The sequence below is a fragment of the Meriones unguiculatus genome, chromosome 6 (genome assembly GCF_030254825.1).
Source record: "Meriones unguiculatus strain TT.TT164.6M chromosome 6, Bangor_MerUng_6.1, whole genome shotgun sequence".
Taxonomy (NCBI): domain Eukaryota; kingdom Metazoa; phylum Chordata; class Mammalia; order Rodentia; family Muridae; genus Meriones; species Meriones unguiculatus.
Window position 1 is genome coordinate 45610344 of NC_083354.1, and position 23657 is coordinate 45634000.

At 38.3% G+C, this 23657-nt stretch overlaps 1 protein-coding gene across 8 annotated transcripts in view; it reads left to right on the forward strand.

Annotated features, from left to right (window-relative positions):
- Atp2c1 (ATPase secretory pathway Ca2+ transporting 1) overlaps positions 1 to 23657 on the forward strand; it is a 115891-nt gene that overhangs the window by 43287 nt on the left and 48947 nt on the right. For all 8 annotated transcript variants that reach the window (XM_060385378.1, XM_021639868.2, XM_021639867.2 and 5 more), the window contains 6 exons: positions 12370 to 12480; positions 15186 to 15302; positions 16181 to 16270; positions 18045 to 18080; positions 21388 to 21449; positions 22537 to 22645. In XM_060385378.1, coding sequence (XP_060241361.1) covers positions 12370 to 12480; positions 15186 to 15302; positions 16181 to 16270; positions 18045 to 18080; positions 21388 to 21449; positions 22537 to 22645 — 525 coding nt within the window. The remainder of the gene's footprint in view (positions 1 to 12369; positions 12481 to 15185; positions 15303 to 16180; positions 16271 to 18044; positions 18081 to 21387; positions 21450 to 22536; positions 22646 to 23657) is intronic.

Consider the following 23657-nt stretch of genomic DNA (forward strand, 5'->3'; position numbering starts at 1 on the left):
GATCCATTTATAGGATTTATATAGACCTATTTCTGAATTCTGTTCTATTTTGGTTTATCCATTTGTCCTGGATTATTCAACTTCCAGTAGACAGTTGCTGAAAGCAGTATTCTAGGAGTTGTTGTATTTGTGGGTCTAGGGTTAAAATGGTTCTTTCATTTCTGACTTTTAGTTTTTTCTGTTAAGTCTAGTAAAGGGTGTGGCATTTTTATCTTTTTTGAAAAGCCAACTCTTAGTTGATGCCACCCATTTTTTTGTTTCATTTGTTTCTGTTCTGATCTTTGTCCCTGACTTTGGGCTCTCCTCTTCCTCCCTTTCCTCCTCCTTCCTTTCATTCCCTTCTCCCTTCCCCTCTTAGTTCTTGTCTTATTCTTCTTGTTCTCTTACACAAGGTCTCCTTTTAGCCAGGCTAGCCTTGAGCTTTCTAGTAGTTAGGGTTGACCTTGAATGTGGTTCTGCTTCAGCTTGTGGGTTTTGTGTACATTAGACAAGTATTCAGCAGCCAACCTATATTCTCAACACAGCCTTTCCTGTTTTCTTGAAGTGTAAGGGAGGTTGTTTGAGACTTTTTTTTTTAATGTAGGTATTTATTGCCATCAACTTTCCTCTTAGTACTACTTTTGCTGCATCTCTTAAGTTTTGGTATTAGAAGAACTCTGACGATAGAATATTTATAATTGATTTCTTATTGCATTGTTGAAGAAAAAAGTTCAAACTTTAAGGTATACTAGGAGGGACTTTTATTGAAGGATATAAATGGATTTTTTTGTTATATTTAGAGGTAATATAGCACATTGAGCTAAATCTTATAAAAGGTCATTGATATATATATATATATGTATATATTTTGGTCTACTGTATTTTATAATAGGGTAAAAATAACTGTCAATAAATAAATAATAAATAATAGCCCAATAAATAAAGAATAGCCCAATATATCAGTGTAGTGAAATTGCCAGTATTATTTCTAGGAGTAAAGACACTGAATGCTTTAGAAGAAAAGATGTTATCCCATGTAAAACAACTGGCTGTATGATGGACTGGATGTGTAGAAAGGAAGGTTGGTGGGCTCCCAAGACAGGGTTTCTCTGTGTAGCTCTGGCTGTCCTGTACTTCCTTGTAGACCAGGCTGGCCTCGAACTCATAGAGATCTTCCTGCCTCTGACTCCCCGAGTGTGGGTTTACAGGCATGTGCCACCTCCCCCGGCGTGGTTGGTGGGGTTTTAGCAGTAACAGCATTTACTGATTTTACCTTTTTTTTATTTGAAGAAAGTGCTTGAGCGTTCTGGCAATTAAGAATTAGCAGATAAGATGGAATGAAGGAGAAAGAGAAAGTTGTAACATGTGGCTAACTTTTTTTTTATCATTCTAAAGAGAAACTCTAACTCACCAATCCTATTCCCTGGTTATGACTAGTGTGTTTTCTAGGTAACACAAGTGGACTTAAATGTTTTTTGTTTGTTTGTTTGTTTTGTGTGCCTGTCTTATTTCATCTAGTATGCTTTCTAAGTTCATTCATCATTACATCTCTTTTATGAATGGAATACTATCATATACCACATTGTATTTATATTTTTCACTGTTGGAGGGACAGTGTTATTTTTACTTTTTGGCTATTGGAGAAATCCTGAAATGAACCTTAGAGATTACGTATCTGCGTCTTTTTAACCGTTTTGGCTGTATTTCTAGAAGCAGAGCTACTGGTACATGATTACATGATTATTCTGTTCAGCTTTTCTTGTTGTTTGTTTGTTTGTTTTGACAAAGGGTGTTATGCTCTGTTGGCCAGGCTGGACGTAAGTGAAAAACATTGTGCAATTTTGTCATCATGTGCTTAATTACTGAATACCATAGGGTTAATAGAATTATGCCTAATTATTGAGTACCATAGGTTAGTAGAATTAGGCATTACAGTTCTTTCTTAAAATACACTCATTCTTAAGAGTACTCAAAATATGGAGCTCATGTAAGGGAGGATCACTGAATTTTATTATGTAAAAATGGAAATTCTGTATTGTAAAACATAAAGGCAGGAGAGCTGTCAAGAGAAAATGTCTGCCCTAGATTATAGTAAAGGCTAAGATATCTATTATGTAAAGAGCTCTAACAATGGAAAAAACCTGATAAAGGTCCAAGTACATAAATGATAATTACTGTAAAATACTAAAATCAACTCTGAATGTAAGAAAATAATTCAGATTCACTCAAAGAAATGCAGGTAAAATATGGAGATACCGTGTTTTTAGCTGTCATTGTTAGTCTAGCAGCCCACCTCAATGACAAGGCCACAGGAAAACAGATGTTGGAAGGAGAGAACTGATGACCGTAAGTTGTCCTCTGACCCTACACATGTGCTCATGTGTGTCCCTTGTAGAGAATTAAGCACTGTTCAACAACTCCACAGATGATATTTGCCTTTGCCTTTTGTCTTCTATTCAGGCAATTTTCTTGAAGTCATACCTCCAACATGAAATGCTTTTTTTGTGGTTCATTGTTTGCAATTGTTGAAAAAACTATGCTATACAAACTCACAGTAGTAAGAATAAGGGAGCTTTCAGAATAACTGAGTGATGTTGGATATATATACTCTTAAGTAAAAAGAAGTACCTGCAATCAGTGTTACCCTAAATCAAAGAGAAGAAACCATGTCCCTTATTTGTGCAGAAGGAAACAGATTGATTAGAAACAGATTGATTTGTAGAGAGATTGAAAGAATGGATGTGGGTTACAACACTTGTTTTTTGAGTATGTTTTTGTGTACTCAAGATTAACATGGTGTGTGTATATGAATAAATAAAATTCCTTAACTCTCTGTTGTAGTGCCCTACAATCTATAACACTTCTGAATATTGCTTTCAATAAAAGGAACCAAAGCTTGTTTGAGAAATGCTTAATTCCAGTGCTGTAGCTGAGAAAATACAAAAATAATCTTGGAACATCTTGTGCTAAGGAAATACTCAAAAATTGGTGAGCACAGGTCAGAAGGATTTATACGCCAGCCTATTCAGTGCTCCCAATGGGTCACATCTGGGACATTTTGAGCAATAGAATGATTGTGTAATTTATTAATCCATAGAATAATGGGAGGTCCATGATGTACAATGTGGCTATACGTGCATAAAGCTACATATAGAAATCAGAAAGGACCCAAGGAGTTTGTGTAGATAGAACAATTTGCTAATGGTACTATTGGAAAGAAAAGTATCTATTGAGCAAAGTATGATAAAATACCTGATATTTTACATAATTTCAAAGTAACTAAGTACATGAAATGTACTAATTATAAATCCCCAAACAGTAATTTGATAGCCAAAAAAACCCAACCTCATAGGTAGCCTGTTGTAGGAGACGATTAATATTTACTATTGATTTATCTTCTGGTAATGCTGCTGTTAATCCTCAGCAGCTGTATAACCAAATCACCACACAGAGACTGGGTTTTTAGTTAACCTAGAACACAATGATGGGCAATATTTACTCCCTCCTAAACCTCCAAGCCCTCTGTTTCCTAACATTTAGATTTCCCACATTATACTTGCTTTTTGTGAAATCTTAGGTCTGGTTCATGCTCTATGTCCTCCAAGATCTCTCCTCCAGCTCTGCTCTCCTCTCGCCCCTTCTCCTCCCACTCCTCTCCTGCCTTCTGGCTCCTCCCCTCTTTCCTGTCCTTTGGCTCCTCCCTGCTCAACATTGTATTTAGTTGCTTTTATTTTGTGTTTACACAAGAGTTGAGACAAGATGCTTAGAGTGAGTATCACAATGCAATATCCGGATTGAAACCAGAGAGTTGGGGGTGGGGTGGGGGAGAAATCAGTATTTGAATGAACAAGGGTAAGGTGTATACATTAAAAAAAACATTATGCCAACAGTAGCCATTTTAGTAAAGTGATTAAAATTCACATCATTATTAAAAGGACAATTACATTAGTATGCCTGAGCTGCTATGTATTTTAAACAAAACTTGCTTTTCTACAGATTTAAGGTTAGAGGTTCAAAGTTACAAGGTTATACCACTGGCTTCTGGTGAGGCCTTTCTTTATCAAAGACTTACTGTCTTGCTGTGTCTACCATGGCCTTGTCTTCTGTGTGCTCCTCCTACTTTCTCTTTTTGTAGAGCCACTATTATGTAAAAGTAACTTTTATTTGCCTAATTGTTGTCTGGGAGGCTTACTGCCTCCATCTGCTAATGTAGAGCCTTTGGTTGACATATCATTTAAATATCTTATAGTTTGAAACTGGTTCCCTTTCTTTTCTTTGCAGTTTGTTGACAGAACATGTTTATTGTTCTGTAGAGTTTCCACAGCCTGTACTTTGCTGAACTCTTTGAAAAGTTTAGTATGTTTGTTCTTCTAGCTCCTGTACTTGTAAATGGGAGAGAATAAAAAAGGGTCCATCTCTGGAATCCACTCAGTCTCAGGACGGAATATGGATTCTGATCCAGTTTGTCTGGGTCTGGATTATAGAAGTGAAAAAACCAACAAAACAAAACCAAAACCAAAAAACAAAAAAATTCCCTTCTGATTTTTAAGGTGCAGCAAGGTTAAGAAGCATTGATCTAGGGCTAGTTTGAGAACCAAGTCATTCCATTTTGCCCTGTAGACTGTAAGACAGAATTTTTATGTTGGTACTTTTGGCAAGTACAGTTGGAAGGCCATCTGTCAGCTTGAATATTACAGAAGCATTTGTGGATGTTCCCGAATATTTTGGTATCTACTCGTCTCTAGACAGAAGTGGCTTTTTAGCCTCTTTCGCCTGTGCGTTATCTCATGAGAATGTGTTCACATTGCCTTTGCCTTGCCATCCTAGCACTTCCTCATTGGGAGGGCTGAGCAGAGATCTCAATCTAAGGGGACTTGGCCTTTCTGAGAGACTTGCTGGCCTCGGTTAGCCCTTTGTGATGGTGTCATCCTTGAAGAACCTTATCAGAAGAGGCTTGACTTCCTGTTTGCACAGCTTCATTTGCCAATAAAATAGCATTTGGTGGATACAAGCCTTAAACTCAGCCCTTTTAGTAGAATTCATAGCTTTGCCTGGTCTTTGTAGAAAACATTGTAATTCGCAGGTAATGGGCAGCTATTTTTCAGATCAGTTCCTCTTTTGTGCTTCCAGTGGAAGATCTTTGAAAGGTGGAGGGTAACATCCCCTTTCTGTTCGCTGCATAATTGCCCATTAAGACAGCAAAACCTACTGATTTTTTTTCCTATTAGTAGTTTTGATGTTATTAAGAACTTTTCAAAAGATTCCAAGATGTCAAAAAGATGGTTAAGACCCCTGTAAAGATCTAGAGTGGGATGAGGCATATGTACTAATGTTCCCTAGAATTTAAATACTTGTCATATGCTCTGATAACACACTTTCTGAAACAGTTTATCTTGGAATCCTGTTAAAACTAAAATAGGTATTTTTTTTTTTTCTAGTCTTTCTCTGAGGGAAGGAACTCAGAAGATAAACAAGTTGTTCCTGGCTGGGCAAACATGGGCTTAGAATTGCTGATTGAAGCTGATGCGGTCTGACCTTGACTGTAGTGGTGGTTCTCAGGTGCAGAAGCATCAGTACTTAAACCTTGTCAGAAATTCATCTGCTACTTTAGGTCTGGTTTAGAAGTGTTGAGGACTCAGTACAGTAAGCCAGGCTTTGTAAAGCTGCTGTTCCTCACTAGCAAGCTGTGACGACAGTGAGCTAAAGGATTTGTTTCATTCTTTTTTAAAGTTGTAAGACTTCTTGCTTAAAGTTAGCTTTTTGTTGATGCTGGAGCCCTTGTATTTGAAGTTGGGAGAGCCTGCCGTCTTGTCCTATCTAAAGCTCTGAAAGGGTTTGGTTTCATGTTGAACCATGCTGTTATCTATGCAGTGGAATGTGCTACAGTGTGGGCATGAATGGGCTTATAGAACGATACATAAAAATACTGGCTGGCTCCTGAACCAGGACATCCGTGAAAGAAATTTGTGGGGGTAGGGTTTGGGAGTTTGGAGAGTTTGGGGACCAAACTTTGACTACTTATAATGATAATGTGTGAGTCTCTCTGTATCTAACTTAATCTAGGTATCAAAAGTACAATTTCTACCTGGATTTTGTTGATGTATGTATGCTCTAATCCTTCTAAGATCGAATTACTTAGTGTCCTCTTCACTTGTGGCTGTAATTAGAAAGCATTTTTTAAATTAAAAATTTTAAAGGCAGGATCTCATATAGCCTAGGCTGTCTTCAAACTTCCTGTGTAGTTCAGGATGGCTTCTTACTCCCATTCAGGAGTACTAGGATTGCAAATGTGCACCAACATGTGGTTCTAGAGGTTGAACCTGCCACTTCCCAGCCAGTAAAGCAGTTGCTTTTTTAATTAAGTCTGCTTGCTTTGTGGAGATCACTGTGAACTTCAGTTCTTGTTTGGACCTGCTGTCATCCTGGCTTTTTTCCCCCTTCTGTTTATAATATGCCTTCTTCATATTCAAGTCAGTGATTATTAACTTTGGCTGCACGTTAGACTCAGCATGGAGAATTTTTAAAAATAAGTAATTTTTTGCTTCACTCCAGACCTAATGATTTATGCTCTCTGGAGGTGGTGGCTATATAGTTATGTTACCATAACTATAAAAAAACATATAAGGTCCATGTCTCAGGGCATTTCTGTTGTTGCAGTAGAACATGGAAGACCTCATAGACTTAAACAACAAACATTTGTTTCTCTAGGCTCTGGAGGATGTGAGGAGCCCTTCAGTAGGTGCTGCTCATCTCCTCGCATGGTGGGTAAGGGAGAAGAAGCTTTCCCTGTCTTTGTCAGACAGTTAACCTATCTTGAAGGCATTATTCTCAGAACCTATTTAACTAAAGGGACTCTATAAATTCCAACCCTTTCAGGGGTTGGGACTTCAGTGTGAATTTTGGGGATGCAGTTCAGTCCATAGCAGCTTCGGTGCAGTTCTGATATATATCAGATTAGAAACTGGTACAGAGCAGTGCTTGCCATAAAAACAACAGAAATTAAATCCTGGACTCTTCATATAATGAAAATATGGTTTCAGTGGAACTCTGAAGGAGTCTAATGCATTTAAGACCAACATTTAAATTAATGATTTACACATTCTAAATATTTGAAAAGTTTTACAGTTTTTGAGTGTGTGTGTTTGTGTGTATTATTTGACTATTCTCTTGAATTAATTCACCTTTGTAGGATATAGAGCACAGAGGGAGTGGTTGTACCGGTGGACATTTGTTTGTGGGTGGTTTATTGCATGAGTTAGTGATCCACATTGTAGTAGTTTTAAAAATGGAGGCTCTGAGGAGGGAATTTAAGGTAAATTGAAGCTCAGGTCCCTTCCTCACTTCCCCGCTGGAGATTTACATCAGAGCCTCAGTTGCAAAGCAGGCTCTATCACTGGAGGAGAGGTTGCTCTACCCTAAAGTCTTCAGGATAAGTTTAAGACCAGGTAGGGTATAAGCATATTTGACAGCTGAGACCATAGACAGTGGACTTCTTTAAATAAGATGTGGCAGTCCCAGTATCTCTTAAGATGCATTTACCTTCAGCTGAGCTTGATCTTATCTTTTGTAATTCTCAAAATTAAACCTAACTAAACCATTTAGACTTTAAAAGATGAAATAACTTTTCATTTAACTAAGAAAGATCAAATGCTTGCTTAATAACATAAGAATAATCTGCAGTAGCTGTTGAATTGTTTCTGTAGTAGCTGTACATTTAACAGTCACACCATATTGTGAAGGTTCTCTTATCCACATTATTAGTCTGTCCTGTTAGTCCTATTTGATGACAGGCTTAGCCTTTGGGTTGATAAAAATTAGTGCCTTGTCAGTTGATTCTTAAAGGATTTCCCTGGTAGTCATAAGATGTTAAGTCAGAAACAGAGATGGGCAATAAATAGCTATTAAGAGGCCTAATGTAGCCAAGACAACTGGGACTTATAGCAGTAACATTCTTTCTACAGTTATGAAAATTGTAATTATTCTATCAGCCCTGTAGAAATTCTTAACACAGATGTGACTCCACCCTTTCCCTTGGAAATTCAGTTCCTATACTCCTAACGACTTGAAGGCTACTACCTTCTTTTTTTAGTAGAATGGCATAGTCTGTTACTGCAAACCACTTACTCCAGTGCAGTAAATAAGTTAAAACATAACTTTGAATGGCATGTGTATACTTATAAAGTTCTTGGGGTGAAGTAAGGCAAATGCTTAAAAGAACAAACATTAAAAACTGACAATAAAATTTCTCAAATGAAGACAGGCTTTTTAGAAAGTTCCCTGACTGGCTGGAAGATTCTAATGCTTTAAACTGTGTGTCCTGGACTCAGTTTGCATTAATATATGGGATAATGAGATAGTTTTCACCTTTATGGTTAGTCTCCATCTTTTCTTTATAGAGATGGTTAGCATTGCCAATATACCATTTTATCCTTTAAATCTGCTTGTTGTTGGGTGTGGTAGCACATGCCTTTAATCCCAGCACTTGGGAGGGAGAGACTGGGATCTCTTGAGTTTGAGGCCAGCCTGGTCTACATAGAGAGACCTTGTCTAAAAATAATAATTACTACTATTCTGTCCCTTAGACTAGGCTAAAACCAGGAAACTAGGATTTCCCAGGAATGTTAAGAATATTCATTTATGCCATGGATAAGATTGCATGTCTGGACTCACAGAACAAGCTTGAGCAACACCGGGATTAACTTTCAACCCAAATTTATTTTATGCCTCTATATCTTACCTGTCTCTTCCCAGTTTCTTACTATGAAAAGCCTAGTAAATATCTGAATGCATTGTAGCTGAGTCTGATTACTCAGTATTTCTTGTGTCAGTGAAGGAAAGAGACTGCCATTAAACAGTGTATGTATGGTGGATATAAAAACATGAGTAGGTACAGATTTGATAAGAACCATATGGGTCTACTCTTTAAAGGCTGCTTACTTTCCAGATCAGATTGTTCTGTCCATCACCCTTATTGTTGATCCCTACAGCAGGGTCAGCATTTTCCCTTTTGTACCTGGGGTCCTCAGAATGAGTTTGGAAAGTGAATCTGGTTGAAAACAGATGGAGTAAACTTACATTGACTGCAAATTTCAGGATGTAAGAAAATTGTCTTTTAAGATTCGTTTGAAATGGTGTAAACAGAGAAAGCAGCATTCTCCTGAGAGAGGAAGGTGGGACCTGCATAGAAATGACTGTGACTGTGACTGCAGCTGAAATTTGATAGCCTTGCCCAATGAAGAGAGAACCGGGCACTCAGACCTCCAGAGGACAGCTGTTCTCTGCGGCACACAGTTTATACACGAGGCTGTGTAGTTGTGAAACAAAAGCATAAAGCTCTTTCAGTTCTTCCTGACATGGGTCTCATTCTTAAACCCATGGCTGCTTTCTCCACCTGCAGAGTCAGCACTTCTGCAGCTCAAGATGATGCCTCTTCATGGCATCAGAGGGGTTGCTGCTGTCTTTTTTTTTTTTAAATAAGGGTTTTTGTTGTTCGGTTTTTTGTTTTTTTTTTTAAGATTGATTTATTATGTATACAGAGTTCCGCCTGCATGTACACCTGCATGACAGAAGAGGACACCAGATATCATTATGGATGGTTGTGAGCCATCATGTGGTTGCTGGGAATTGAACTCAGGACCTTTGGAAGAGCAGTCAGTGCTCTTAACCTCTGAGCCATCTCTCCAGCCCCGCTGCTGTCTTTCTTCAGTGAATTCCCTCAGTGGTTCCCTCCTTGGGCAGGCATGTTTTATGATCTGTTTCTCCTGGTGCCTCTGTTCAGCAGTTTAGGGTCAGCAGCCTTCTAGAGACAGTTCCTTCCAAAAGGGCAGCCTCCATTCATTCATGGAGGCTCCTACATGCCTTACTGCTCATTGTCGCCTCATTTTCAGATAAGCTTCTGCTGTCTGCCTCAGTGGGTGATGACAGGAAGCTCCATCCAGCACTCTGGGCGGAGCTTGGAGGGTTTGCTTTTAGTTTCGTTCTCCCTCCACTGTGAAATGCTTGAGACAGTAGATGTGATTGCAGATGGAGAGCATGTCTAAACAGCCCTTGCTATGCTTAGAGAGTTGTTGCTACACTCCTTTACTTACTGTCTTATCCTTTATTATGTGAAGTATTATTTCTTGAGGGTTTCAGCTCTTTTGGGCCAATGGAATGCCCTTGAAGGGCTCTGAATGAAGTGTGCTCAAATGTAGACCATTTATATAGACGATTTGTCAAAAGATTTCTTGAAAAATTTGAATAAGGCTCCTACACTGGGTATTGAGTGCAGGAGCTAGCAATTCTCAGTGACTTTTTCCTGCTGGGGCCTAGCCCAGAGTCTTAAGCATGTTTGGCATCAGCGTACACCCCACCACGGAACTGTATTTCCAGACAGTAGCTTAATGATAGAAAAATATTTTTACTGAAACATTGTAAGTCTAACCCATCTTGATAAGTTGTGTGTTGACATACTTGAGCTAATTATAGAAGTGAATAAATACATATAATTGACTAGTTTGTAGGAGAAAAACAGTGATGTGCATTCTTTGTGGGTGTTTGTGTGTGTGGGTGCTGACAGAGGTCAGCTTTGGGTGCAGTTTGCTTTGAGGCAGGGTGGCTCAATGGTCTGGAACTCACTGCTTAGACTAGGATGGCTAGCTTGAGGAATCTGCCTTTCTGCTTCCTAGTTCTTGGATCGTAAGTGTGCCCTGCTTTACCCAGCTTTTCTGTGGGTTCTGAGGATTGAATGCAGGTCATTAGTGTATATGGCAAGCATGCACTGAGCCATCTTTCCAGCCTGCTATCATGCAATTTCTTGTTGCTGTGGATCACATGCTATAGTTGTTGAATTAATCAACTCTGTTTAGATACTCCTGTTTCTGTTTTATATAAGAATAAATTAAGGTTCAACCATTTCAGAAATAAACAACTGTTACTCTCATTGTTATATTGAATACAATTATCTTTAAGATATTTTTGTTGTGATCTTACAAGGTAAAATAGCAATAGTTTTGTTTCTCATTACATTTTCTTCATATATATCTCAAGATGGTTCAGTAAAGGCCCCCATGTTAGTTTGTTTTATGAATTAGAAAGCAGGCATTTCAGTGGTTCTAGGAAATTTTCAAATTTAGTTTCTTTAAATTCTTTAGTTATATGAAAACATTGTGCTACAAAATGATTTCAAGGAGAGTAAGGTAATATACAATGTCCTCAGAATTTTGTCACTAGCATTTCTTTTTTAGAAATGTAAAATATTACTATTTGCTTTACAATATGTAAACATTCAGTAATGCTTTTTTAATAACTGAAACTAGAAAGTAAGTATTTTGCTCCAGAACATGATCGTGCTGTTGGGATACTCTCCCAACTCCCCTCCACCCCCCGGCTGTTTACTTGCTTTTTGGTTATGTTTGTACTAAGTCAAAAGGATTTTTATACATATACAGTAGTTCAGTGTATAGATACTAGTAGTAATAGAATTATGAATTATTTATTGATCTCACATTTGTTTTAAAGGATAGTTAGAGATTTTAGGAAATTTTGTCCAGAATATATTGATAATTTCAGCTTAGAAACCCATGTCTTAATAGGAGCAGGGATGTCTTAGCTTCAGTATTATTTCACCAGGTGGCTCTGGTGTTGGGCAAAGGATGCTTTTCTCAGTTTAAGTAGCAAGTAAGGCACCTTGAACTCTCTTTTCCTTCAGATCTGTGTCTGTAAGGAATCTTGGCTTAGGCCCGAAGGCAAATCTGATTGTGTATTTGTTTCTAGAGTTGTGGTGAACACTATTGGTAGATATCTATAAAAGTGGATGAAATAGCTGTCATCATTGCTGCCATTTCTGTGACTTACTCTGCATGTTCCTAACCCGCCAACTAACCTGTGCTGCCTCTGCTTGTCTGGTCTCTTGAGCTTCTCAGTTTTCTCCTGGTGTGAGAATTGCTTTTCAGTCTTGCTTGCTGTCGAGGTGTTTCGAATTGTAGCCAGGTGTTCCAAAAAGAGAAGTGAACTTGGGAACAGTTGAAGTGGAGAAAGCTTAGCGCTCTTGGCCCTCGACTTAACGTAAGGACTTTATAGGATTATGATTGTGCATAGTCATCAGAATCTGAGAGAAAAGCATCTGTTTGATTTTGGTTTCTGAGTCTTTTGTTGGTGGAGAATTTCCATCTTTAAAAAATGAAATGTGAAGAGTTTGTATTAAACCTGGTCTTAGGTGTTTGTGGTTTTGAAATTTGCTTTCAAGAAAAATGTTAGTATTGTGTTGTCTTAGATACTCAGATAGTCATAACTGAGTGGAGCAGACTTTAAGAGGAAAATGAGTTGCTGTGAATTTGAATTTTCATTTATTATTCTAGACTACATTCTAGTTGTTTGGTATATCCAAGTAATTATTTTTTTTATTCCTAGGTTGCACGTTTTCAAAAAATACCTAATGGTGAAAATGAGACAATGATTCCTGTACTGACATCAAAGAAAGCAAGTGAATTACCAGTCAGTGAGGTTGCAGGCATTCTCCAAGTAAGTGGTCGGTGAGGAGGAGGGGGGAAGTAAAGCAGCCATTTAGACCTGTCACGTTTTCTTCAGTGATAGGAATACTGGTGTGTGCTGTCTAGCATAATAGTCCCCAGCTAAGCACGCCGACAAGACGGGGGATGTGGTTGGAGTCGTGGAGAAGCCGCCCTTGATTTAAATAGCTGTGTGTGGTAGCCGGGCCCAAGAGGAGGGGTGTAGCCGGCACCTGTTTGCGCTGCTCCTCGGTTGGGTTAGGGAAGTAATTGATTTCATTAGTGACATTAGTGTTGTTAGGATTTAGGATTTGTTTTTTTTTTTTTAATTAGATTTTCTAAGATAAAGTAAAAGCTAAGTACAAGTTCAGGGTTGCAAGAAAACTTTTAGTAATTTTATTCTGTTTTGAATTTTAAAAAGTACATTCTAGTCAAATATAAAAAGAGTAGTTTTAATTTTCAGCCATTTTAATTTTTGCTTTAAAAACATTGGTATCCATTTTTGAGAAAATTTCAGTTTTTACTTAGTTTTGAAACCACTTATTTTAAATAAATTTAAGTTTAGAAAGCTTGATTACTTAACTCTTAACCTGTTCAGGGATATTAGCCATTTCATTTTATGACTCTTAAAATTGTGATAGCAACTGAAAGACTTAGATGATAGTCATGTCCCAAGAACAAGTTCATGTTAACTTTATTATTTTTAGTAACTTAAGACACCCAAATTTTCATTCTGATATAATAATATAATATAATACAGGAGCAAAACAAACAAACCCAAAAACCTCAGTCTTAGGTTTAATAAGCTCATAAAACAAAAAGGGAATTTGTAGCCCATCGAATATTCTTTTGGAGACACTGATTTGAAAAAAAATTAAAAACTAATTAAAATACGAGTTATGGCTTACTTTTATTATTTCTTGTTGTTTACTGAGAAAATTTACATAAAATACCAGTGTACTTTTAAAAAGTTAATATTTGATAATTTCATACATGGATAGAATACATTCTGGTCGCATGTGTCCCTCTACTCTCTTATTCACCGGCCCAGGCCTTCCTCCCACCAGGTCTCCATCCCACTACATGTCTTGTTTTTCTGTGTGGCCCACAGGGCTTTTATAGGACTAGTTGGGTGGGCCTGGGTGTGGTGCTCTACACCCCAGCACCAATAACTCCTGAGTGGCTACATCACTGATGACATGACTTCTCTAGGAGGTCCTGACAGCCATTAGCTCCTCTGATAGGGCAGGGCTTCATAAACCCCCATCCCAATTTGTGACTGCATGTTTACTGACTCAGTGTTGCTCAGGCCCTGTGCAGGCGATTACAACTTCATGTCATGCTTATAAGACAGCAGCTCTGTCATACCATAAGGTGGTGTTTCTTGGCCCTCCCCTCCTCGTTTGGCTCTTATGTCCTTCCCTTTCTCTCTAAGCCTTGGCAGGAGTGATTTTAGGTGTCATGTTTAATGCTAAGCACTCAGACATCAGTTATGCTCAGGAGGACCTTGACTAACCATGAAAGTCTTCATATACAGTTATTTGTGGTAAGAAGATCGAGTCTGAACACTTGACCAGTCTGTGGATATAAATACGTGTGTAAGAGATAGTTTGACATGTCCATTTAACAAAACAGAAGTAAGCTCACCTAATTTTAAGTGTATATTTTGACAAATATGACCACCACTAATGATGCATAGCTTTCTTTTTAAGACAGGATCTTACCCTGTAGCTTACTTAAACTGGTGGTCTGAGACTCACTGTGTATTTCAGCTTGGCCTTCAACATAAGATAATTTTCCTGCCCCGGCCTCCTGAGTGCTGGTATTGTGTGAGCCATCGTGCCTGCTAAAATATAAAACATTTTTATTGTTTCAGAAAGCTTTTCTTTGTCCCTTACAGTTAATCTTGTCCAGCTATGGGTGTGGGTTCCATACAACTGGGAAACTTTCTGTGATATTAGAGGCTGGAGAGATGGTCCAATGGTTAAGGTCACTTCCTGTTCCTGCAAAGGACCCAAGTTCAGTTCTCTAACACTCACTCATTGGCTTCTATGTCCCTAACTCCAGTTCAGCAGATCCAATGTCTTCTTCTGGCCTCTGTAGGCAGTTTAAGCATGTGATACACAAAATAAATACATATTCAAACAGAATATTCATATACATTTAAAAGGCTTCTTTTAATGTAATCAATCATATACTGTGTATTGTAGGCACTAGTTTTTCAAATGCTACTTTATTTGGGGGTCCCTTAAAGCTTATACCTCTCACCCAACCCCCAACCCCCAACCCCAGGTAGGGGAAAAAGAAGATTGTAAGGGAAAGAAAGGGGACATAATCCTCTTTACTTACTTCTTCCTGTTGGTTAGGGTCATAGGATTCTTTTGGGGCAATACCAATATCCGTCCTCAGGAAATCCAGAAGTTAATGTAAGCAGCGAGAAGTTCCCCTCCAACTCCTCCAAGCTGCAGCCCCTTCTGCCTCTGGGCTATCGTATTTATACCCCTCAAGGTCCTCAGACTTCAACTAATTGCAGCTGGCAAAGAGCCCCTCTCAGAGCCCGAATGAGGCAAATGGCCTGCTGCTGTGGACAGTTTGAATCAGCCCCACACCTGGGATTAAAACAAAAACATGTTTACATCCACAACAACGTGTTCTTTTATGTTTTCTTTGTACTCTCTGACTAACATTTTACATGACTTTTAATGTAAAATTTAATAGGCTGATCTTCAGAATGGCTTAAATAAATCTGAAGTTAGTCATAGGCGAGCCTTCCATGGCTGGAATGAGTTTGATATCAGTGAAGATGAACCACTATGGAAGAAGTATATTTCTCAGGTGAGATACTTTCTTCTTTGTCTCTGCTGTATAGCTTACATTGACTTTTATAGTTGTGAATCTCCTGAGCTTTACTTAGAGAAAAAGAAAATATTTTTACAATGTTTTGTTTTTTTTGGTTACAAATTTACATGTTAGGTTAGAATTTCTATAGTTTAAGTTCTGACTCTCCATTTGATTTCAGGTAAAAGGATGATGAAAGGTGAGTGTAGCTTGCAGGGCAGCATTTTCTTACTGCTGTGCTGTCAGCAAGCACCAGTAGACTGTGGCTTCTTGGATGCCGAGCTTAGGCTTCCTAGCTACAGAAGGCTGGTGGTGAGGCATCTTGGCCAGCTTAGATATATTAAATGCATAATTATATCCAAACTGCCATTTATGATCTATGATTTCCATTTGCCTCCATTGGTGATGACCTCAGGAAAATAGTAAGCTCACAGCAGATTATGGCTGTTCATAATTACCTTTATCTTTAAAAAAAACTGTTAACAATTACATTCGTGTAAAAAGTCGGACAATTCTATGGCTAGTTTTAACTAGGAAAGTTTGGTGTGCTAACTAATTAGATACTTGTGAGCATTTCTCAGCCTTTCTAATGAAGGCATTGTCAGGTAATGAGCAGAGCTTTGAACATGTGCTTGTCTAAAGCAGCAGAACTGAAGCTTTAAGATGGTGGGGCCTGTGTGGGCCTTGTTCCTAGATTGATATTTAGTTTTCCTTCTCTGAAAAGGAACTGTTTTATAGCTTTTAAACTTGAAAATAAATCACATATAGACTCTTCTAATTTTACAATGATGTGCTTAAAAAAAAGCCTTTATTGAGATATAAAGCAGGATTGTCATTCATACAAGAGTGTTGAATTGTTTGTTTTTAACTTCCAGTTTAAAAATCCCCTCATTATGCTGCTTCTGGCTTCTGCAGTCATCAGTGTTTTAATGCATCAATTTGATGATGCTGTCAGTATCACTGTGGTAAGAAAAGCCTTTTACGTTTAATCTTTAATCTGTGGTGTAAATTAGGTTTTCACTTTGGAAATTGATGTGAATTAAAATGAATCCGGTTAAAAAAATAATTAAATTCACTTTTAGTTGTAGTGATTTTCTTTTGGTTTTGTTTGAGATGAAGCTCTTACTCTGTTCCTCAGGCTGGGCTTGCCCTCCTGGGCTCAACCGTGCTGTTTTGTTAGCTTTCCAGGTTGCTGTGATTACAGGCGTGTACAGTCAGTCTCACAACGTATAAGAAGTATTTTATAATTTTCATGTTAAATAAAAAAAAATTCTATTCCTTTTCAGTTGAAAATATTTTGACTAAGTAATTATTCAGGGAATCTGTAACATGAGAACTATTTTAATAACACTGAATTTTTCTTCTTTTTGTGTTAATGGCAAACATTTTGATGTCTATAACTGTGTGAGCTTTAGCACAATTGGCAGTGGCTTTAAGCTGTAGCTGTAGTCACTTTTTCCTCTGTTGTTCTCTTCAGACAGTTACAATACCTGTATGTGGGAGTACACACATCTAATAGCAGCGGTGCTACTTGGGAGGTAGAGTCAGGTGGATAGCGAGCCCCAGGGTATTGTGGCCAGCATAGTAAAGAAAACCCTTTCTCATGTGTCTGGGAGTTCTTGATAGAGGAGTAAAGTGAATTTCATAAAACTCTGGCTGTTGAGTGTGTATGTTATTAATAGTCTGTGATGAATGGGAAGCAAATACAGATTGAAGTACAGTAATTGTCTCTAGGAAGGGCAGTTGTGAGGTGAACCAGGCTTTTTCTTAAAAGAATAATTTTGCTAGTGATAAGAATAGGCTTTCAAGTAGTAATTCAAGTTACTGTAAAGTTTTGTGCATTACCATGTTTAAAACCCTAATGACATTAGTAGTGATTTTTAGCAAGTTTTCAATTTAGTAAATATGTCAGCATTTATATTTGAATAACTAGATGAGCCAACATTTTCTAAATGATTGATATCTGAGGTTATCAAATTTCAATAGAAGAAAATCGAGCAATGGATTTAGTTGGAAAAAAGATAGGTGGATAATAGATTTTAATGCGCCAGATTATGAAAAGTTCATTGTTGCAGTTTTGCATTGTGCAATACTTACTTTTAAGTGATGTTTGTGGAGTTTTAGTGTGGTAGATAAAAATGTCTGTATTCTTAAAAGACAAATAACGCCATATCCATTTTCCAATTTTTTTTTTTGTCTGAGGCTTGATTTTTCTTTTTCCTCATGATTTATTAAAAAATTCCCATATTATGCTACTTCTGCCTTACAACACATCAGTTGGATCCCAGGGTTAGATCCCAGGGATCGAGGGTTAGATCCCCAGGCAGAGTCCTTGCCTACCATGTGTTTGACAAATCAGCATGGGGGGAAAAAGGACTACTTTTTTTTCCCAGTTAAATTTCTTTTTCCACAAAAGGCTATTTTTAAATTTGTTGTACAAAGTAGTATTGTAGGAGTTAAAATTAAACAAGTAATTAAACAAGTAAAATAGCAGATGTTTCCCACATAAACCAAACTAGTCCTTACTTTGCCAGGGCTTGGGTGGGTTCAGAAAGTTTTGGAAGCTGTTTGGTTAGCTGTTACATTCTTCTCCCTCAGGCCTTAAGGCAAATTGATTTCTTCTCTCACTAGCTTTAGTGCTAAATTCCATTCTCCTGAGCTTGCGTAGCCAGAGAGATGCAATGTGGCTAAAAGTTACTTCTTGTTACTCTCTGATTGAAAAGGCTGTTTGTTTTTTAGGCAATACTTATTGTCGTCACTGTGGCCTTTGTTCAGGTGAGTGATTTGTTTTGCCAAGGTAAGAGTGCTATACTAATTGATTACTTAAAAACAAATTCAAGTGAGTTATGTCAAATAATCTGAATTTATTATGTGGTCGTGTATATCCTAATAATTTACTATTTTTAAACATTTTCAGATAATAGCCAATTGTGGGGGTTGTGAGAAGAAGGCAGTGCTTTGACTTGGGTAGTGAGATGAAGACAGGCTGCTGCTCTGATTGAAACAGCTGGAATCAAAAAAAGCACATTAACATAATCCACTGGTTCAAAGAATTGTTCCAGTTATAAAATTGGGCCAGCACCTATTAGGGTTAAGTCTAGATGAATAAAACAAAAAGTGAGTGTAGAATTGAATGGGCCCTTTATTAGGTGCCATCTGAAGAAAGCTTCGTAGATTACTTTAGATTACTTTGATTTCTCTTAGTTAACAATGCACTTTTTTGCCGACCTTATTAGTCTTGTGTGGTAATTAAAGTTATTTTTTCATTATTGGTAGTCCTTTACTGTCCTTCTAAAATTTCTTGTTTTCCTCAGAAGGGGTGATTATGCTTCCTGTTCTGTATTCCCATTCAAACAGCAAAAGAAACATGAGGAATCTTTTTTTTAAAAGATTATTCTGAATAATCTGGAGATGGTGTTATGTTTTCTTTCTTTCTCAATACTCAGGTGGAGGCAGGAGGATTATCAATTGCAGGCCAGCATGGGCCACATGTTAAAACTGTTGAAGAGAGAAAAGGTGGAAAAGGAAAAATAGGAGGGGGTGGGAAGAAAGGATCAAAACACACCAGGCATTCTGTCAGATTATCAAGTATAGGGATAAAAACACACAGGCTTAGTTTTATAAGCTTGTTTTCTGTTTAAGTGTTCAGAAGTTTCCAGATAGTATAGGTCTCACTTTGAATATGGCTAGTAAGATCAGAAGGACTAATCTTGTGTAGGGAGAGTAATAGTGCTGTGTCCTGAGGCCTGTGCTGTGAGTGTTAAGACAGTGATTGTAATTATCCATGTACAGTTTATTTCTTGTGACTTCTGTCACTGTTCTGCTATCTTAAAGTAGTTTCGGACACAGCAAGCTATTAGTTCTGTAGTAACCGTGTAGAAAGCCAGCTGGAGTCCGGTTACTTGGAAGTTCTGAGCTCCTTTAGTAGAACACCAGTGTTCTTGTTCAGGGTTGAAGGGTGGAAGGTGGGTCATCTTCTTACAACAGTGTTGCCTCTGGGCTGTTGGAGCTGGTAAACACCATAAGTCATTCCAGGCTTTGCATCTTCTAAGGAAGGTACTCACTCCTGCTAAGTGCGTGATACATTCTATACTAGGCCAGTAACTGGAATCCCTCACCCTAAATTGTGGCAATCAGCTTCCTCTTGGATCTTCATTAATATATTAGGTATATGAAAGATTCCATACAAGTATTACTGCTGAATGAAAAACCCAAGCAACTTGCCCTCTTTGGAAAATAAAGAGCTCCTATCCTCACAATACCCCACAGAGTCTGAGTTTTAACATAGTCAGTGTTTTACATGGAGTGTGTTTTGTATTTTAAATGTAGCCGGGATCTGTTGCAGTTGTCTCCATGGTAGTTTTATTTAATGTGACACTAGCTACTTTTCTCGTTGCTGTGGCCCGTACCTGACAAAAGTAACTTGAGGGAGAAAGTGTTGTATTTAGGGAAGGTGTGGTGGCAGGAGGTAGGAGTGTGAGGTGGCAACTTGAATTTAAATCTGCAGTTAGGGCTCTGAGAGCTGGCAGCAAGTGAGTTAGAGTATACAACTTCAAGACCAGCTTGAGTGACCCACTTCCTCCAGTGAAGCTCTGCCTCCTAACGCTTCAACCAGCAGAAAGAGCACCACCATCTGGGGACCAAGGAGCCAAACCCAGGAGCCTATGGGACATTTTACCTTACTACCCAATAGATGGGAAATTTAAAAAAGCCTCAAAACGTTATGAAAAGCTTCATTTTTAATAATAAGTATGTTTTTTTATATAGATTTGACTCCTTTCCTCAAACATGTCTAAGAAAGCAGCAAACTGTTTTACAACTAAATTAGAAATCATTCTTCCAATCATTTTCCTTTACACCCAGCCCTTCAGATGTCTGGCTATTTTGTATTGTTATGCAATGAGTGCTAAAGATAAAGACTGGAAGCTTATATTGATTAGTTACTAGAGACTACAGTTGGTCAGTCTTTTCTACTTGTATGGAATTTTTGTATAAAACTTCCAAATTCTTCAATATGGTTGGTGTATTTAGAGGAATGTCTAATAATTTTTCATATTTTATATTTTGCTTATGTCTCTCTTGTCTCCATAGTAGTTGATGTAGTTCTGAGATATTCTTACTCAGCTTTGCATTCTCATTTGAAGTAGTTGATGGGTAGAATTGGCAAGTACTGGCAGATATTTCAAGACTTAGCTTTCATTCCTCTTTTTGTTCCTCACCCTTTTTAACTTTAGACCAAATACAACGCTTTCTCCCTCAAGTTACTTTTGTCAGGTACCGGGCCACAGCAACGAGAAAAGTAGCTAGTGTCACATTAAATAAAACTACCATGGAGACATCCGCAACAGATCTCGGCTACATTTAAAACACAAAACACACTCCATGTAAAACACTGACTATGTTAAAACTCAGACTCTGTGGGGTATTGTGAGGATAGGAGCTCTTTAATGTGCGCATTTCAGACGCGAGACAAGAAAGGCCTAGGCGCCCTATGAAGCCTAGCCTAAGCAGCACGGGAGGTGGAGGCCGTGTCTGAGCCATAGCTGTCGGTTCTGTGCCTTTGCAGAACAGCACCCGACGGCCTCAGAAGCCTTCCTTTCCTGTAATTCAGGGTGATGGGAAAAGTGAGTGTCGGAATAGTTCTGCCACGTTGCTGTTTCCAAACTGGTGTGGTTAGTGTGGGCTTAAATCCTCAAAGCAAACATTACATACAGGTTAATAGTTTGCCTTCTTTGGTCACTAAACACCAAATGTAAAATTAACTTAAAAACAAGACTCAATTATCTTAACTTTCAATGTACTCTTTGGATGCAATAATTGGCTTTCATTTTCTTCTAATCATAGATTTGTACATTGACTTAAAATGCGTAGTGGGAATATTTAATTTTTGTAATTTTTTTGGTTACTATAATTCAGGGACAAGTTTTTATGGGTTAGGAGTATAAGGATAAATAAATCAAAATATGAATTGGGAGAAACTTTTAAGCAATAATTTAAATTAATATTTTAGTCTAAAAAGACCATATATATTTGGATTCCTATGTAAGTAATTTTGTTAATATTCTATTTTTTGTCTAAATAGGAATATCGTTCAGAAAAGTCTCTAGAAGAATTGAGTAAACTTGTGCCACCAGAATGCCATTGGTATGACCCTTTTATTTGAAAGAGATTTCTACATCCTAAAAAATAGAAATTGAATGTTACTGGCACCATAAGTATTGTTGTCCAGCTTTGTTTTAATACAGAGAAGAGGCAATTTATATTAAATATGGCAAACATCCTACTGCTTTTGATGTTTTTGAGCCTTGTTCATTCAACAGGCTCTTTTTAACTGTGTGCACATGTTCGTATGCATGTGAGTGTAGGCATGCTCAGACCGTGGCGCACTTGGGCAGGCCAGAGAATCACTTCGTGTTGGCGTTCACCTGCCACGTTTTTCGAGGCAGAGCCTCTTCTTTACCACCGTGTACTCTGGCCCCCTGGGAACTTGTGGGGATCCTCTTTGTTTCTGTCACCCTGTAGGAGGGCAGGGGTGTAGCTGAGGGTGCTGCTGTGTCCAGTGTGGCTCGCTTGTGCTTGAAGTGCGTCATCCAGAGGACTCTTCATGTGAGGGGAGATTACATGCCGAGCATGCTAAGTAAATGATGGATGCAGTGTCATGAAATACATCTCATATTTGAGTAGCCAATCAATTTTTCCAAGAATTCCCTTCCCCCATTACCTGTTTGTTTGTTTGTTTGTTTGTTTTTAAGACAGGTCTTACTATGTAGCATTGGCTGGTCTGGAACTTGCTCTATAAACCAGGCCAACTTCAAACCGCCTCTGCCTGCCAAATGCTGGGATTAAAGGAATGTGTCATGATGCCTAGCTTGTTTTGTTCTTATATGTTAATTTTTTAAGTTATTTAAAACTATATTTATGTGTGTGTGTGTCTGTGTATGTGCATGTGAGTGCAGGTGCCTGAGGAGGCAGGAAGTGTTGGGTTCTTGGGTGCTGGAGTTATAGGCAGTCGTGAGCTGTCTCACGTGGGTGCTTGGAAACCAGCCACACTTGAGTCCTGAGCAAAAGCCACCGTGCTTTTTCTTTCTAGCCGGTGCTCTTAATGTTTATATTTGACGTACCTCTTTGGAAGTAACAATGTTCCTCCTAAGACAGTCACTAAAATTAAATGTAATTTTAAAGGGAAATAGTATAGTTTCCTTACTGTGATGATTTCTGTTTCATGTTGCAGTGTACGTGAAGGAAAATTGGAACATACACTTGCCCGAGACTTGGTTCCAGGTGACACAGTTTGCCTGTCTGTGGGGGACAGAGTTCCTGCGGACTTACGCTTATTTGAGGTAAGTTGAGGGTAGCTGGGTACCTGGATATTGAGTAATTAAAGGTCTAGCAGTTCTAATGATTAACACGTAGCTTGTTTGAAGTATTCAGTATTCTGACTGAAGTGATGACAAGCATGCGCATGCTCCTTCCTCACTTGTAATAGGTGTCTGTTTCTGCTGTGATCTTCAGAGGCATCTGCTTGGTCAGCTAGTATACTTTTATGGAAATCTGAGTTAGGTACTACAGCAAACAGAAAGAGATGATGGAATTTTGCTGATTAGGGAATCCAGTGATGTGTGACCAGTTTTAATGTGAGATGAACTCAGTAGTCAGGTAAGAGAGTTAAAAGAATGTAGAAACCGAGAGAAGAAACATGACTTCTGATGTCCCCGGGAACAGCGTGACTTATACAACATGGCGACAATAATGGAAAACGGTGTGGGGCAGGGAAGGGGAAGAGAGTTGACTCTAGGAGCTCTCCATTAGAGACGCTTCACGACTCAGTAGGATCATGTCTCAAAAGACCCCCTGTAAGCCAAAAATAGTTGTGTGTACCTAACCTGTCAGGCTTAAGGCCCACCATGCATGTATTGACTGCTTACTCAGGAGGCTGTGTCTGATACTTCACTGCCCAGCATCACATGAGAATAGCATATCGCAAGCTTTGAAAAGAGCAAAGTAAAAATGGAAACGTGGTTTCTACTGAATGTGTATTTTACTTTGTCAGTGAGAGGCAGAGTTCCCTAACAGTGCATCCCTCCTCCGGTGGTGCATAGAAATTATGGGGTCATGGTCTGGTGGCCCAAGATTCTGTACTAGTTCCTGCCAAAAGTGTCATTTTACCCACCTCATTACAGTTCATTAAAAATCCGTTGTTTATATTTTTGAGACAGGTTCATTTGAATATAGATCTTTAAAGAACATAGGTTCTTTAAATATGGATCAGAGTGGCTCTTAAAATATAGATCAAGCTGTCCTTTTTCTTCTTCAGCTTGAAGCCACCATACTTGCCCTTAGTATTTTTAGAGA